Source organism: Perognathus longimembris, chromosome 28 (genome assembly GCF_023159225.1).
Source record: "Perognathus longimembris pacificus isolate PPM17 chromosome 28, ASM2315922v1, whole genome shotgun sequence".
NCBI lineage: Eukaryota > Metazoa > Chordata > Mammalia > Rodentia > Heteromyidae > Perognathus > Perognathus longimembris.
The window spans coordinates 17,485,850-17,500,746 of NC_063188.1; the positions used below are offsets into that span (position 1 = coordinate 17,485,850).

Consider the following 14,897-nt stretch of genomic DNA (forward strand, 5'->3'; position numbering starts at 1 on the left):
GCAACTATGAGATCCTAAGTTCAAGCCTTATGTTACCAAATATTGTTAACCAAGCATCTTAGGTTACTTGGGTACATGCTAAGGTTTCTAACCCATTGGGTTGGGACCTCTATTGGTGACATTTTCAGCCAAAGGAGCAGCAGTAGGAACCCATGTTAGGAGGGAGCCATGGTGCTACAAGTTGGAAAGAGGGATGGGCTTGCTCACTCACCTATGAATGCCTCCTGCAGGGCATAAATGGGTTGACTTGGCACTGGTGGCCTCTCAGATCCCCACACCAAATCCACAAGGTTGGTGGTAATGGATACTAGTTGTCTGTTGGCTTCTTGAAGGTCCAGGTCATAAACTTCCCAGGTATCTGTAGAAATAGGAAAGAGTTGAGGAAAACTGGTTCAAGCAAAGATAGCTCTGCTTTGCTTTCCCTTCCACTCCACTCCAGCTGTTTTGAAACTTCCCCAGAACTCTGGTCCTGCTGGAATGCATGTCCTCCCTTTTCTTTTTGCTTTCTTAGCCTAAATGTGCTGGGTCCACCCCAATGCTGTCTACTGCCAACTGGCCAATCTTGTCTTTCCAAGTGTCAGTGGGTGGGAGTGGACCCTCTTTTGAGTATTAATCATTTTCACTATGAGTCAATGCCAGTATTTAAAGGAATGGTGATATTCAGATATTGAGTAGGCTGGTAAATAAGTTAGTTTGGAAGTTGGAAGCTTTCCTGGCATATTCAGGAGAATTCTACCTTTGAGGGCATGAACTGGTCAGCTGCCTGGAATCATGATATATCATCATCATCATCATCATCATCATCGTTAATTGTACAAAGGGGTTTTAACTGAATGTGTCAGATTTTGAGTATAATGCATCTTGATAAATGTCACCCTGTATTCATTCTTTTTAACCTGTCTCAATTACATAGCCATCAACATAACTGTTGCAAAATATTCTGCAACCACAACTTCAAAACAATATCTTCTTTTGCCAGTCACGGGGCTTGAATTCAGAGCCTGGGTGCTATCCCTGAGCTCTTTTTGCTCATGGCTAGCACTATACCACTTTGAGCCACAACGCCACTTCCATTTTCTGGTGATTAATTGGAGAAAAGAGTCTCACAGACTTTCCTGCCCAGGCTGGCTTTGAACCATGATTCTCCGGATCTCAGCCTCCTGAGCACCTAGGATTACAGGGGTGAGCCACCAGCACCCAGCTCAAAACAATACTTCTGAGAAAGTCTTTACTACCCAAAAGTCTGAGACACTCTGTAGACAAGTCCAAGAATGCAGGGATGAACATACCAACTGAGAAGAGGAAGGGATCCACACCCACACGCCCTCCAGTAGGAATTTCAGCAGCAATCCAGGAGGTAAGGGAATTCACTGAAAGACAGGAAGAAATGCAGGGGTTACCTTTAAGGCCAGCCTCAGATTTCTCTAGCCAGGCCTCTGCCTGTGACAGTACTCCATGTGTCCACCATCAGTCTTGAAGGGCAGAAATAGATAGACTCCAATTACTGGAGCTCCAGTAGCCTCCCAGCATAGCCTTGCATACAGTCCCTCATCTGTGCCCGCCCAAACCTAGTCTGGGTTCCATGGCTGGGAGGGGGATAAATATATGTGGGCCTTCTACCTTCTTTATGGAGTTCCCAGTTGCAGTCCATCTGTCGCTCTGCCTGAGTCCAGTACCGACTGTCAGTCCAGAGAGCTGCCTTTCCCATGGTCACCACAGCAATACCTGGGCAGAACAGAGAAAGCTGGAGTTGAGGGGGAAGGTGAACAGGAAGAATGTGACTTTTTTTTGATGGATGTGAAATTGAGTACTGACTCTGAAGATGTTACAAGGACCTCTAGAAAGGGATGGAAGAGGGACAGAAAGTGTTAACAACAAGACCTTGGTCATAGAATATCCTGGGTGAGACTTCTCTCTTTGTGTGGTAGCCTTGTAGAGGAAGCCATTCTTATATCAGGAGAAGTAGCTATTTTTGTGAGTTGAAAAGAGCTGATATTGCATATAGGTGCCCTTAAGAGGAGACTTGATATGGAGACTTGGTGGCTCATAAGGACACAAAGCCAGAGGCTTAGCTTACAGTGTGTGATATGGGGCACCTTGAAGTCCAGGAAGGAATGTTAAAGGATCCACAAAAGAATCTGGCTGGGGCTGGGAATATGGCCTAGTGGCAAGACCGCTTGCCTCCTACACATGAAGCTCTCGGTTCGATTCCCCAGCACCACATATATAGAAAACGGCCAGAAGGGGCACTGTGGCTCAGGTAGCAGAGTGCTAGCCTTGAGCGGGAAGAAGCCAGGGACAGTGCTCAGGCCCTGAGTCCAAAGCCCAGGACTGGCCAAAAAAAAAAAAAAAAAAAAAAAGAATCTGGCTTTCACTGAAGAGGCTGGGATCCAGGTGGAAGCCCCTTCAGAAACAGGGCATTATTAAGAGCTTCTGGGTCTGGGTCTCATTTGCCTATGTGAAGTGATATCTATTAAAAAAAAAAAAGACCGGGCTGGGGATATGGCCTAGTGGCTAGAGTGCTTGCCTCGTAGACATGAAGCCCTGGGTTCAATTCCCCAGCACCACATACACAGAAAACGGCCAGAAGTGGCGCTGTGGCTCAAGTGGCAGAGTGCTAGCCTTGAGCAAAAAGAAGCCAGGGACAGTGCTCAGGCCCTGAGTCCAAGGCCCAGGACTGGCAAAAAAAAAAAAAAAAAAAGACCTGCAGGGGGGCTGGGAATATGGCCTAGTGGCAAGAGTGCTTCCCTCATATACATGAGGCCCTGGGTTCGATTCCTCAGCACCACATATACGGAAAATGGCCAGAAGTGGCGCTGTGGCTCAAGTGGCAAAGTGCTAGCCTTGAGCAAAAAAGAAGCCAGGGACAGTGCTCAGGCCCTGAGTTCACGGCCTAGGACTGGCCAAAAAAAAAAAAAAAAGACCTGCAGGGCTGGGAATGTGGCTTAGTGGTAGAGTGCTAGCCTTGAGCAAAAGAAGCTCAGGGACAGTGCCCAGGCCCTGAGGTCAAGCCTCTGGTCTGGCAAAAAAAAAAAAAAAAAAAAAAGACCTGTAAATTAAAACATCTCCAAGTGAGCCAACACATGAAGGAATGAATGGTCCCTTTGTGGGTAGATTTCGAAGTAGTAACTATCTCAGAAATGGAGACCAGGGAGTGCTGGGTTGGGCCTAATTATGGCAGCAGCATGGGAAGTAAGCCAGAAGACTCGTCTGCCTCACTCTACAGAAATGTAGCCAGTGCGCCCTGAGATTTGTACCCTGGAGAACATGCAGATTTCAGGGTGGGGGAGAGGAGGTTGAGAGAGAGAGAGAGTAGAAGGGGCCTCTGGATAGTAGATCTTGGTGTCTTGGTTGCTGAGGGAATTTTTATACTAGGTCCTCTGTGACTATCTTTGGTTCACCAACAAAAGCAAAGGTGGCAGGTAGTGGCTGTTACCTGCAGTTCCTGTGAAGCCTGTCATCCATGCACGCCTCTCATCATGTCTGCCAATGTACTCACTCTAGAAAATGGACACCTTAGAGTTACATCCTACATGAAGGCTCCAACTATGTCCCCATTTTTTTGATCTGGTCAGTTGTAACCAGTCCCACCAGGCACCTCTGTAACTGCCTCAGTCCACTGTCTTCTCTTTGAACAATTATATTTCTTTTACTCTCGACTCCACTGTCTAGCACTGACTTTGGGTTACACTGAAGTATTCTTCAAAGGAATCTGGCCACTCTAACCAGAATGCAAATTCTGGATCATCTAGGATCATGACTTTCAGGTTTCCCTTCAGATATCCCCTCTTCCTCTCCAGTCTATTACAGCCCACTGGGTACACTGAAAATAATTTCTGTATAGAACGTCACAAACTTTGGGCCAGTTGGACATCTGTACTCATGGATTCCTTATCTGCAACATCCAGCAAACACAGGCTGGAAATACCAAAACATGTTTTTACCAAAAAGTGTACAGACTTTTCCTTGTCATTATTCATTAAACAATACTGGATGACAACTATTTACATACAATTTGCATTGTAGTAGGTATAGGTATTTAAAGGATATGGAAGGGTATGCATATGATACGTGCAAATACTACACCATTTTTATAAGGGACTTGAATATCCATTAATTTGAGTAGCTGTGTGAATTCTGGAGCCATTCTCCCACAGATGACTGTTTATTGACTCATAATCGTTTAAGACAGAGCTCCATATTTTCTTTTGCAAAAGAGGAAATTGGAGAGTTGAGGTGTGACTCAGTGCTAGCATCTGCCTAGTGCGTATGAGGCTCTGAATTTGAAGCCAGGTACCATCAATCAATCAATCAATCAATAATTAAAAACACCCATCAACTCAGGGACCATCAGATATGTGTCCAAGGTTCTTAGCCCTCCCTATCAAGTGGAAAACTGATTTAAGAAAGCTTATTGACACTGAACGTGCCTGATCTTCCAGCTGGGCTGGTACTTGATATAGAGTGGGTGGAAAGGGTGCAGGCAGAGCCAGTGAGGAAAGGGTGGGCTACTAAGGGAGGATTACTGCTGTGGGGAAAGTAGTTCTTATTTAGACTGTTGTGTTTTTTATACTGTGTGCCATTGCCAATAGCCTCTGGTGCACATTTGTGTAGCCCAGAACTCCAGGTCATCTCACTGTTTCATCCAGCACATTCTGAGAAGACCTGAGCCAAAAGGAAGTTTGCAGTGGTTCTAGTCAAATTCTCAGCCTCCATTCTAACATTTCAGGGCAGGGATGTCCTAGCCACACCTTCTGGATATGCCACCACTGAGGAATTGAACAAAACTGATTCTGCTGGGGAAAGGTAGAGCACAGAAATGGTGGGACAAAGGGTGAATAAATGTAGTAGTGATACTCACTAGATACTATGTTGAAAAATGAACTATACAACTTGTGGGGGGAGCCTTTTGGAGGGAAAAACTAGGAGAAAACAAGAGAAGAGGTGACACTGTTAAAAAATGTACTAATTTCCTGATTTATGTAGCTGTCACCCCTCTGTAGGTTACCTTTACAATAACAATAAAAATTGAGTCTAAAGTTGTTTTATATCCTTCTTAAGGTCAAGGAGATTTGGCCAGGTCTTCCCTGTCATGTAAAGGAAAATGGTTTTGTTTTTGTTTTTGCAGGTCTTGGAGCTTGAATTCAGAGCCTGGGCTCTGTCCCTGAGCCTTTCTGTGCTCAGAGCTAGGGCTCTACCACTTGAACCACAGCACCACTTTCAGCCTTTCCTGAGTAGCTTATTGGAGATAAGAGTCTCCTGGACTTTCCTGCCCTGGCTGGTTTTGAACTGTAATCCTCAGATCTCAGCCTCCTGAGTAGCTAGGATTACAGGCATGAGCCACTGGTACCCAGCTAAGGAATACGTTTTTTAAGTTGCATTGAAACTATCATGAAAAAGAAAGAAAGAAAAAAATTATCATGGCCAAGTGCTGGTGACTCATGCTTGGAATCCTAGCTACTCAGGAGGCTGAGATCTGAGGGTCATGGTTCAAAGCCAGTCAAGGCAAAAAGTCTGTGAGGCTCTTATCTTCAATGAACCACCAAAACAACCATAAGGGGAGCTGTGGCTCAAGGGATAGAGAGCAAAAAAGGTCTGAGACAGAGCCTAGGCCCTAAGTCCAAGTCCCAGGACCTGTGCACACAAAATATTCCATCATGTAGAGGCTGGGCATAGTGGTGAACATCTGTAGTCCCAACTACTGGGATGCATAGGTAGGAGAATGCAAGTCTGAGGCTGGCCTTGGGCAAAAACACAGGACCCTATCCCCAAAATGAGAGGGGAGGGCATGGCTTAGACAGTAGAGTACTTGTCTAGCAAGTCAAAAATAGTAGTTCAAACCCTAGTACTGTCAAACCAAAACAAACTGCCACGTGCAAGGTCTCCACTTTGGTCCCTTTGACTGTCAAATGCTTTCTTTGCGTTCATCTACTGAGTCTGAACTGTCTTCTGTTTGTGGCCTATGCCTCCTGGTTGACCTAGGGTAGCACAGAGGGCAAGAGGAAGAGGAGCAGTTGCTTACCATGTGTGCATCCGTGTCTGGGATGATGTAGGCAGAGAGATTCCAGGCCTTTATCTGCTGGCGGAGGGCTGTGAGCTGTGCTGTAGTATTGACTGCAGTAACTGGAAGGTGCTAAGAGATGACAGGAAAACACCCAAATGCACACACATTATTTAGAGAATAGGAGACCTAGGCCCTCTAACTCCAGAGGAGCCACCAGCTTCTTATAAGGAAAGGTGATGTTATTGCTTAGTCTACAATCAAGATGCCTGGGATAAACCCAGAGGGAGGTACTGTAGAGTTTGGAGAAGAACCTCTTGTGTCAGTAATGGGATCTGAGTGCGGGATGGGAGTGTGGGTGAGAGCTAGAGAAATCTGAACTCTGGTACTGGTCCAGGTCATGAGGACAGTCTCTCTCTGGATACCTTGGGGGTACAGATAGCAAATAAAAATACAGGATGCTACCTGGATACAATTTTACTTTTTTGCCAGTCCTGGGCCTTGGTCTCAGGGCCTGCCTTCTTTTTGCTCAAGGCTAGCACTCTGCCACTTGAGCCACAGCGCCACTTCTGGCCATTTTCTATATATGTGGTGCTGGGGAATCGAATCCATGGCTTCATGGGCTTCATGCATATGAGGCAAGCACTCTTGCCACTAGGCCAGCCCCTACAATTAATTTTCAAATTAACAATGAATAGTCTTTTAGTATAAGTATGTCTCATGTACTATCTGGGACATTCTTTTTTCTTGTCTGTCCTGGGGTTTGAATTCAGGGCCTGGGCTCTGTCCCTGAGCCTCTTTGTGCTCAAGGCTAGTGCCACTTGAGTTACAGTGCCACATCAAGCTTTTTGTGAGTATTTTATTGGAGATAAGTGTCTCAGAGACTTTTCTGCCAGGGCTGGCTTCAAACTGCAATCCTTAGATCTCAGCCTCCTGAGTAGCTAGGCTTACAGGCAAGAGTCACTGGCACCTGGTGGGACTTTCTTAAAGTAAAATACTATTTATTGTTGGAAATTCAAATGTAATCAACCGAGTGTCTAGTATTTGGTGTGGAACCCGCCTTTGGTGGCTTTTCTTCAGGTTGCCACCCATTGGTCCCAAATGGCAGAGGAGAATACATGAATACTTCCCCCACCACCCCCAGCAGTTGACCAGACATCTGTCCTCTCCAAGCCAGATATTTCTTTAAAAGACACTCCATCTTTACAATGCAAACCATGCTTTTGGTTTGTAATGTTGGGCTTTCTACTCAACAAGATATCTTGGTTTATATGAATATAAAAGTTTTAATGTTTGGAGTGGATAGAGAAATAGAAATAGGTTTTCTGTGTTTTAAGTTGGGGTACTAGCGGGAAGGGGCTAAGAAGGAGGATGAAAGAGACGGAATAAGATTGAAATAGATTATTTACAATTATGAATCAGAATAATGAAACCTGTTGACATTGTTTTGGGGAAAGGAAAAGGGAGCAGGGAATGTGATAGGGTGAGATTGGACTACATTGTCGACATATGGGGAAATATGACAATGAAATCCAACCTCCTGTAACTAATGTAAGCTAATTTTTTTAAAGGAAGGTGGTTTGCCTACCTATCTATTGAGTGGTTTAGAGCACTATACAGTTGTCCACTCATCGCACTTCTGGCCCACCCCTTCCTGGAGATGTTCTTTAGCTTCTGTTTAGCTATACAAAGAATTAATGAGTCCCCAGCTAGGAAGCTGGCCACCTGTTCCCATTGAGCTGGGGGCTTTCAAGCTTTCATACCCTAGGTTTCCCTGCTGGCCCTTCTGTCTGCTCTTACAGTCCCTTGACTTCCTCCCTCTTCACTGTGCTTCCCTCTTAGCTATTTTTCCAGGATTTCTATTTTCTCTTCTCCCATCCTCCTCTTTGCCTCTGCTTAGCTTCATCAAAGGTCAGTTGGGGCCTCCCCACCCCTTTCCTTCTCCTCCCTCTGGCTGGGTGTTTCCAAGACCCAGGCCAGGATAGAAATAAACAACAGGCTCTTAGGAAGAGTGGGAGGGAGGCCACGAATCCACAGAGAGCTGAAGGGTGTGTTGGACACCTGCGATCCTACAGAGTACTCTGGTGGATGCTCATAAAGAAACAGGGCCTTCCACTGTGAAAGCAAGAGAAAGACTGTAGTTGGAAGTGCTAGCAACTGAGCCAATGGGAGAAGACCATAGGGTGGAGGTACATAGGGATGGCACCAAGGCCTCACCGGAGGATTGGTTGAACAGTTTCTCACATCCTCTCTTCCAAGGTTCACAGGCTTTGGGTAACTCCAGGCATAAGCTAGGAACCAGGAGAAAAATCCAGGGTTATTTAGGGACCAGAGAGTTCTCAGAATGCAGGGTCTTCTCCTTCACTCTCCTCCTCCACCCTGCAGAGCTTCCATCCTTTGAAAGACACCATGCTGGCCAACTCTACTTGAGGATAAAAATAATCACATTTCATGGGAAATCAGGTGGAATTGAATGGTACCCTGCATCACAATCAAAGAAACTAGTTTCACCGACAAGTGATTGCCACTTTTAGATGGGTTTTAGTTCTCATCACACCAATTCATTTTTCCTCTAATCTAATTGAATCTTTTCAGGATATAAGGAAGTGGAAACAGGTGTAAACTAAAATTTTAAAATACATTTTTGAAATATTCTAGAAGATCTTATTAAATAATCATCCCCACTTTATTCTTAGTCTTCTATAACTCTAATTACATATATAATTAGATTTTTATATATGTATACATATATGTGTGCATGTGTATGTTTTATGTTTTACTTAAATTCAAGGCTCATATGTGCCATTTCTTACAATCCAAATCGCTTCTAGGTTTATTTTATCTTTTATTTTTATTTTTTTAATTTTTATTTTTTGTTGGTCATGGGCCTTGAACTCAGGGCTTGGGCACTGTCCCTGAGCTTTTTCATTCAAGTTTACAACACTACCACTTTGAGCCACAGCTCTATTTCTGTTTTTTTGTGGTTAGTTGGAGATAAGAGTATCACAGGGATTAGTAGAGTGTTTGCCTCGTATATGTGAAGCCCTGGGCTCAATTCCCCAGCACCACATATACAGAAAATGGCCAGAAGTGGTGCTGTGGCTCAAGTGGCAGAGTGCTAGCCTTGAGCAAAAAGAAGCCAGGGACAGTGCTCAGACCCTGAGTTCAAGCCCCAGGACGGGCCCCCCCCCAAAAAAAGAGTATCACAGACTTTCTTACCTGGCCTAGTTTCAAACCATAATCCTCAGATCTCAGCCTCCTGAGTAGCTAGGATTACAGACGTGAGCCTCCAGTGCCTGGCTATAGGTTTATTTTATTAAAAATTATTTTGTGCCAGTACTGGGGCTTGAACTCTGGGCCTGGATGCTGTCCCTTATCTTCTTTGCTCAAGGCTGGTCTAACACTTGAGCCACAGCTCCACTCCCAGCTTCTTTTAGTAGTTAATTGGAGATGAGGCTAACAGAGTTTCCTTTCCCAGCTGACTTTAAACCAGTCTCCTGAGTAGCTAAGATTACAGGTGTCAGCTAGCTGGGCTCCTGGGTCTAGGTTGATTTTAAATATAAGACAGCAATCCTACTCTGACACCATCACCTGGCGAGGAAAGGTGGATTAGTATTTAAATAGCTCCTACTACACACATGATGCTGAAGCCAGCATTTTAACTATTGACACATATGGCACATATCAACATAATGGTCAACAAAGGTCAGCATATATGACAGTGGCCTCATAGTGACCAACCTAATGACATCACAGACACCTGAGTTTGCAGAAGTCCTCTGCATGATGTTTGTGTGACAATGATATGGCCTCATGACATGTTTCACAGACTGTATCCCGTTGCTAAGTGACACACAACCATATCTCATTTAGTACTTGCAATAACTTGATTCTAGAGGTATGAATGATTATATACTTTGTACAGAGGAAGAAACTAAAGCTCAGGTAGTTTGCTAATTTGCCCAACTTTTCCCAGAGCAAATAAATGATTGTAGAAGTATTTGAATCTAGGTCAAATGAATACAAAATGTGGGAACTGGGAGTGTAGCTTCATAGTAGACAATTGCCTAGAAGGCACCAAGCTTTAGGTTCAATTCTCAGCACTGAAAAGGAGTGGGTTCCCTTTCCATCTTCTTACTCTGCTATCCATTGGAGGTGGGCCTGGAAAAGTGGTTGCCACAGAAGGGACAGTACATGGAGACGTAATTTCCAGTTTGGGCTCCACACCAAGTTTGATGTGAGTAGTCTGATACTCATTAAGCAAATATCTCTTCCTTTTTGTGTACGCTGGTCCTGGGACTTGAACTCAGGGTCTGGGTGCTGTCCCTGAGTTTCTTTGGCTCAAGGCTAGCACTCTACCACTTGAGCTACAGCGCCACTTCAAGCCTTTTCTGAGTAGCTTATTGGAGATAAGATCTCACAGACTTTTGTGCCTGGGCCAGCTTTGAACCGCCATCTTCATATCTCTCCAGGATATAGGCGAGAACTACCAGTGACACCCAGCTCAAAGGGTCTTTTTGATGAGACTGGAAACAGACTTCTCTGCCCATTTCTTAGGCAAGTCTTGACCTTGGCCTTCAGTGTCAGTCTTGCCCCACAGGCCTGCATTGCTTAGTTTAGACACAACCTCCACCAGCAATATCTAACCTATCCCTCCCACTATCTGATCACATGCAACATCCTCCACCCTAGACATTTCTGATAGTCCTGGCTGCTACTCAGTGGGAACTCTGTCAAATCACTTTAGCAGGAAACTCCCTGCTTTGGAATATTCCTCAAACTCACTTTCTAAATTCCAGGCTCCTCACTCTGCTCTCCCATTTAAATATCCATTCTCAGGGTCCTCTGAAAGGTTCAAAGACGAGCCCCACCCGCTCTTTATGCATCAAGGCCTTGTTATCTCTAATAAGGCCTCTGTCACTCTTCAAACAAGTACCACAATCATTTTTATAATTAACTGGGGGGAAATAGAAAGATTCTAGCGAATATTTAACTCATCATAAAGGCCCCTGAAGGGGCTGCGTCCCAAGAGAGAAAAGGTAACCAAAAGAAAGAGAGACAACCTGGGTCCTAGCCCTCCCTCCAACTCTTGATGATCCCAGGAGGAAGAGGCCAGAGCTGGTCTCTAGGACAGGCCAGGATGTACATACCACAGAGAAGGATAAGCCAGGGCCAGCAGCCCCAGTGAGCCAGGGCCATGGGGTCTCCAGAGGCTGAGAGGATAGGGTTAGGTGGCTTTGAAGAGCGATGGCAGGACTGTTTCTCTGGCCTCTTCCTCTAGGCCTTTCCTGGGCAGGAGCACACAGTGGTTAGAGCTGGTGACAGGAAGGAGGTGTCTCCCTTTCCTTTTGGGTTCTGTGGGCTCCGAGAGCCACAGAGGGCTGAAGAGCCTTAGGCTTCCCAGGCAACCTGTACAGGCTACTTGGATATGATAAGAGCCCGCCCCAGGGCAGAGTCCGAAGATCTGGGAGACTGAGAGGCAACAGCTGGTCTCAATCAGCCTGCTTCTCCCAGCCCCCTCTTCAGCAGCCCTGCCCTGGCCATTCCTGAATTCTGTCCCCCTCCCTCCAGCAAGCTGTTTCTCATTAGTTCCCCCACAAAAGGCACTGAGTTCAGCCCTACTTTTGCTTTGGTATAAATATTTGTCCCTCCTTCTCTGAGCTAGTTTGTCCCAGAACAAAACAGCCAGTGATTTCTCTTTCTGTACCCCTTGTGGAAGTTGGTTATAGCAACAGTTATGTTTTTGAGCTGAAGAGAGTTCCTCCCGGAGAGTCTATCCTGAAAGATGCCACCAACTCTTCCTTTGAGAGCCCCTGAATCCTCTTCAGCTGCACATTCTGTTGGCGAAGTCCATGCTACTTAGGGACAGTCATATCTAGCTCGGGGGTGGGGGTGGCACAAAGGCAGTTAGATTTCAAGTAATCAGGAATATCAATAAGATGGGAGACGTTCCAGAAGGAGAAATTTAAGGGCTCTGAGAAGAGAAATGTAGTTAGTTGGAAATGTCTTCCTGCCAGGGCTTCTAGAACAGGTACTTGGCTATCCTGCAGTGTGGGGTGCTCCTAAGCAGCGTGACTCTCTGTGATGGAAGTGGACAAGTGAAGACCAGCATTGTCTTTGTGTTTAGCTGTGTCACAGAGCACCAAGGAATGCCAATTCCAAGGCAGTGTCCAGTAAGCATTTCTAGAACCTTTGGGTTTGTATGTGCACAGGAAGGACTGCTTCCAAGAGGCGAGCAGACACAGTAGATGAATTCTCACCTAGCCTGAGGGTAGAAGTACACAGTCTATTCCTGTTTACTTATATGTTTGTTTTTTTACCTTTTTGCAGTGCTGGGGAATGAACTAAAGGCCTTGCAGCTGCTAGGAAAATGCTCTACCTTTGAGTTATAGCTCTAGTCTCTACTTGTTATTTTTTGAAAGAGAGATTATGAAGTTCCACCTGGTCTTATACTAGCTATATAGTCCAGTCTGGCCTTGAACTTTCCATCCTTTTGTCTCAGCCTCCTGGGTGCTTAGATTATAGGTATTATTGTCCATGCCGGGCTTTGGTTTCATTTTAAATGCATTTGCAATAGTACAAGACAGTTTTCAACAACCCATTGAAGAACAATAAAACTGTGTTATAGAGAGAAAGGGGACCTTTATGGAACTCCATGACAGGGCAGAGTAAAAATGAGTGGGTAGCTTTGTGAAGTTTACTTTCAGGAATAAAAGCAGAGGACAGAAGCTCTGCACCAGACAGATGAGGGCCAAAGACTATGAAAACTCTTTTCATTTTGTGACTGCTGAAATTGGTCTTTTCCCTGTCCACTCTTTCCCACCTCTTCCAGGACTGACTGGTGATGAGGTTATTCCCAGAGATCAGTGGACTGAGGGAATGTTTCTTCAAAGGCTCTTGCCCTGCATCACCAACCATCCGAAAAGGGCAAGGAAATAGAACTATTGGGGCCATGCAGAAAAGGGATGCTAAAGAAAGGCTTCAAGAACAAGGACAGTCTGGCCCCTTCATCAGCGAGCCCAGGAGCACTGACTGGATCCAGACTGCCTACGTTTCAATGCATGGTCTTGAGTGGTGACTTCACCTCTTTGAGTCCTCAGGTTCTTTGCTTGTCAAATGGTGCACAATCACATTCAATTCTCAGAGATGTGATAAGGATTAAATGGTTAATATTTAGGAAGCCTCTAGAACATTCCTCTAGACAGTAAAAGTTAAATGCTTTATAAGTGCTTGTTAATATGAATGTATAACTTGAACCAAAGCAAGTCTCGTCTGCACCTTGTCCTCTCTGTCCTTGGCATCCAACACTGCTGAAATGGCAGTTACCAGAAGCCAAGCTCAGCGTGGGCCCCAGAAGCTTGAGACAAGCAAAGGGCTGAGGCATCCCTCCCTCATATTCTGACCTCTGCCCAGGGATGGTCTCCACACAGGGCTCAGTCCTCCCGTTCCATCCCCTGGGTCCTTGCTTTGGCCCTGGTGATGATGATGACCTCAGCTCCTCCCTTATCTCCTTATCTCAAACCACCCTCTTTATTTTCATCAGTGTGGCAACTTGAACTCAAGTTGGCAACAAGCCTGAATCGGAAGGAGTGACTTGGTATGGGCAGGGTGAATGGCCAAGGGGCCTTGTAACAAACTTGCTTGGAAGTCCTATAAATCACTGGAGCTTCACTGTGACATGTGCAGGCAAGTTAACCTTTTCTGCCTCTTTCACATTTATTTATTTATATTTTCAATATTAAAAAGAACTTTTTGTAAAGGTGATGAGCGGGGGGGGGGGGTTACAGTTACATAAGTAAGGTAATGAGTACATTGCTTTTTAAACACTATTACCTGCTCCCTCATTTTCTCCTGCTTACCCCTCCACACTCCCCTCTCCACCCCATATTGTAAAGTTAATTTCCAACATAGTGTCTAGTGAGTATCATTGTTGCATTAGTTTGTTCTTTGTCCTACTGTTTGTGTGATTCCCTTTGCCTTCCATAGATCACATAAACTTATATATAAAACAAAGGGTACAGAAAACTAAAACAGAAAGAAAAAAAAGAAATAACTGCATACAGGACATAATTAGAAACACTTAAAGGCCAAATTCTAAAAGTGGAGAAGTTGTTTTTTAGGGTCTCTTCTCTCCATGTTTTTATCTCTTCTTTGTACCTTGAGCCCAAGCAAGGTTTACCACCCTGACTTTTGATCTGGGTTTCCTTTGGAATAGAGCAACCCAGTTTCCATGTCCTTCTACCTCAAAGTGTCACCATGAAACTCATGTTGTACAATTAATATGTGCTAATAAAAACAAAAAAACCCAACAACCTATTAGATATGTCTTAATGAGAAAAGGCATGTAAAGTAAGCATCAAGGAACTCTAACACCCACAGTGGCCCCACCATGGGCGCTCCTAGGCCAGGAGAACTGGCGTGAAGCCCAGGAAAAAAGAGGTGATAGTGGAGTCCATGAATGTTGGCAGTAGTGGCCCAGAAATGACACTGCAGGCATTGGTCATAGGGGGCCCTGTAGCCTGGGGACAGGTAGATTACAGCAGTATAAGGAGCAGACTGTGGAAAAGAGCACATATGGACAGCACCATAGCCTGAGATAGCTGTGGTATAGGACAATCAGTGACCCAGTGGGGTTCAGAGCATGTGCCTTACCTTTTCTGGAATGTATCAAGGTACTGAAGATGGACCCTGTGAGAGGATTTCCAAGGTCTTGTAGTTCTGCAAGTGGCAAAGGGCCTTTGAGCTACTGTACTTGGCTTTGTGGTCATGGCATGTAAGCCGTTTCCAATCCCTTTTCCTTCTTCCGTAGGGTTCCTTCCTTCCTTCCTTCCTTCCTTCCTTCCTTCCTTCCTTCCTTCCTTTCTTTCTTTCTTTCTTTCTTTCTTTCTTTCTTTCT

At 45.1% G+C, this 14,897-nt stretch overlaps 1 protein-coding gene across 1 annotated transcript in view; it reads right to left on the minus strand.

Moving 5' to 3' along the window:
• The window catches only part of Xpnpep2 (X-prolyl aminopeptidase 2), a 31,133-nt gene extending 19,683 nt beyond the window's left edge, over nucleotides 1-11,450 (minus strand). The window contains exons 1-7 of the mRNA XM_048335958.1: nucleotides 11,152-11,450; nucleotides 8,219-8,292; nucleotides 6,023-6,133; nucleotides 3,437-3,500; nucleotides 1,621-1,725; nucleotides 1,290-1,370; nucleotides 212-358 (exon numbers count right to left, since the gene is read on the minus strand). Coding sequence (XP_048191915.1) covers nucleotides 212-358; nucleotides 1,290-1,370; nucleotides 1,621-1,725; nucleotides 3,437-3,500; nucleotides 6,023-6,133; nucleotides 8,219-8,292; nucleotides 11,152-11,200 — 631 coding nt within the window. The 5' untranslated portion in view covers nucleotides 11,201-11,450. The remainder of the gene's footprint in view (nucleotides 1-211; nucleotides 359-1,289; nucleotides 1,371-1,620; nucleotides 1,726-3,436; nucleotides 3,501-6,022; nucleotides 6,134-8,218; nucleotides 8,293-11,151) is intronic.
• Nucleotides 11,451-14,897: the final 3,447 nt, after the last annotated feature.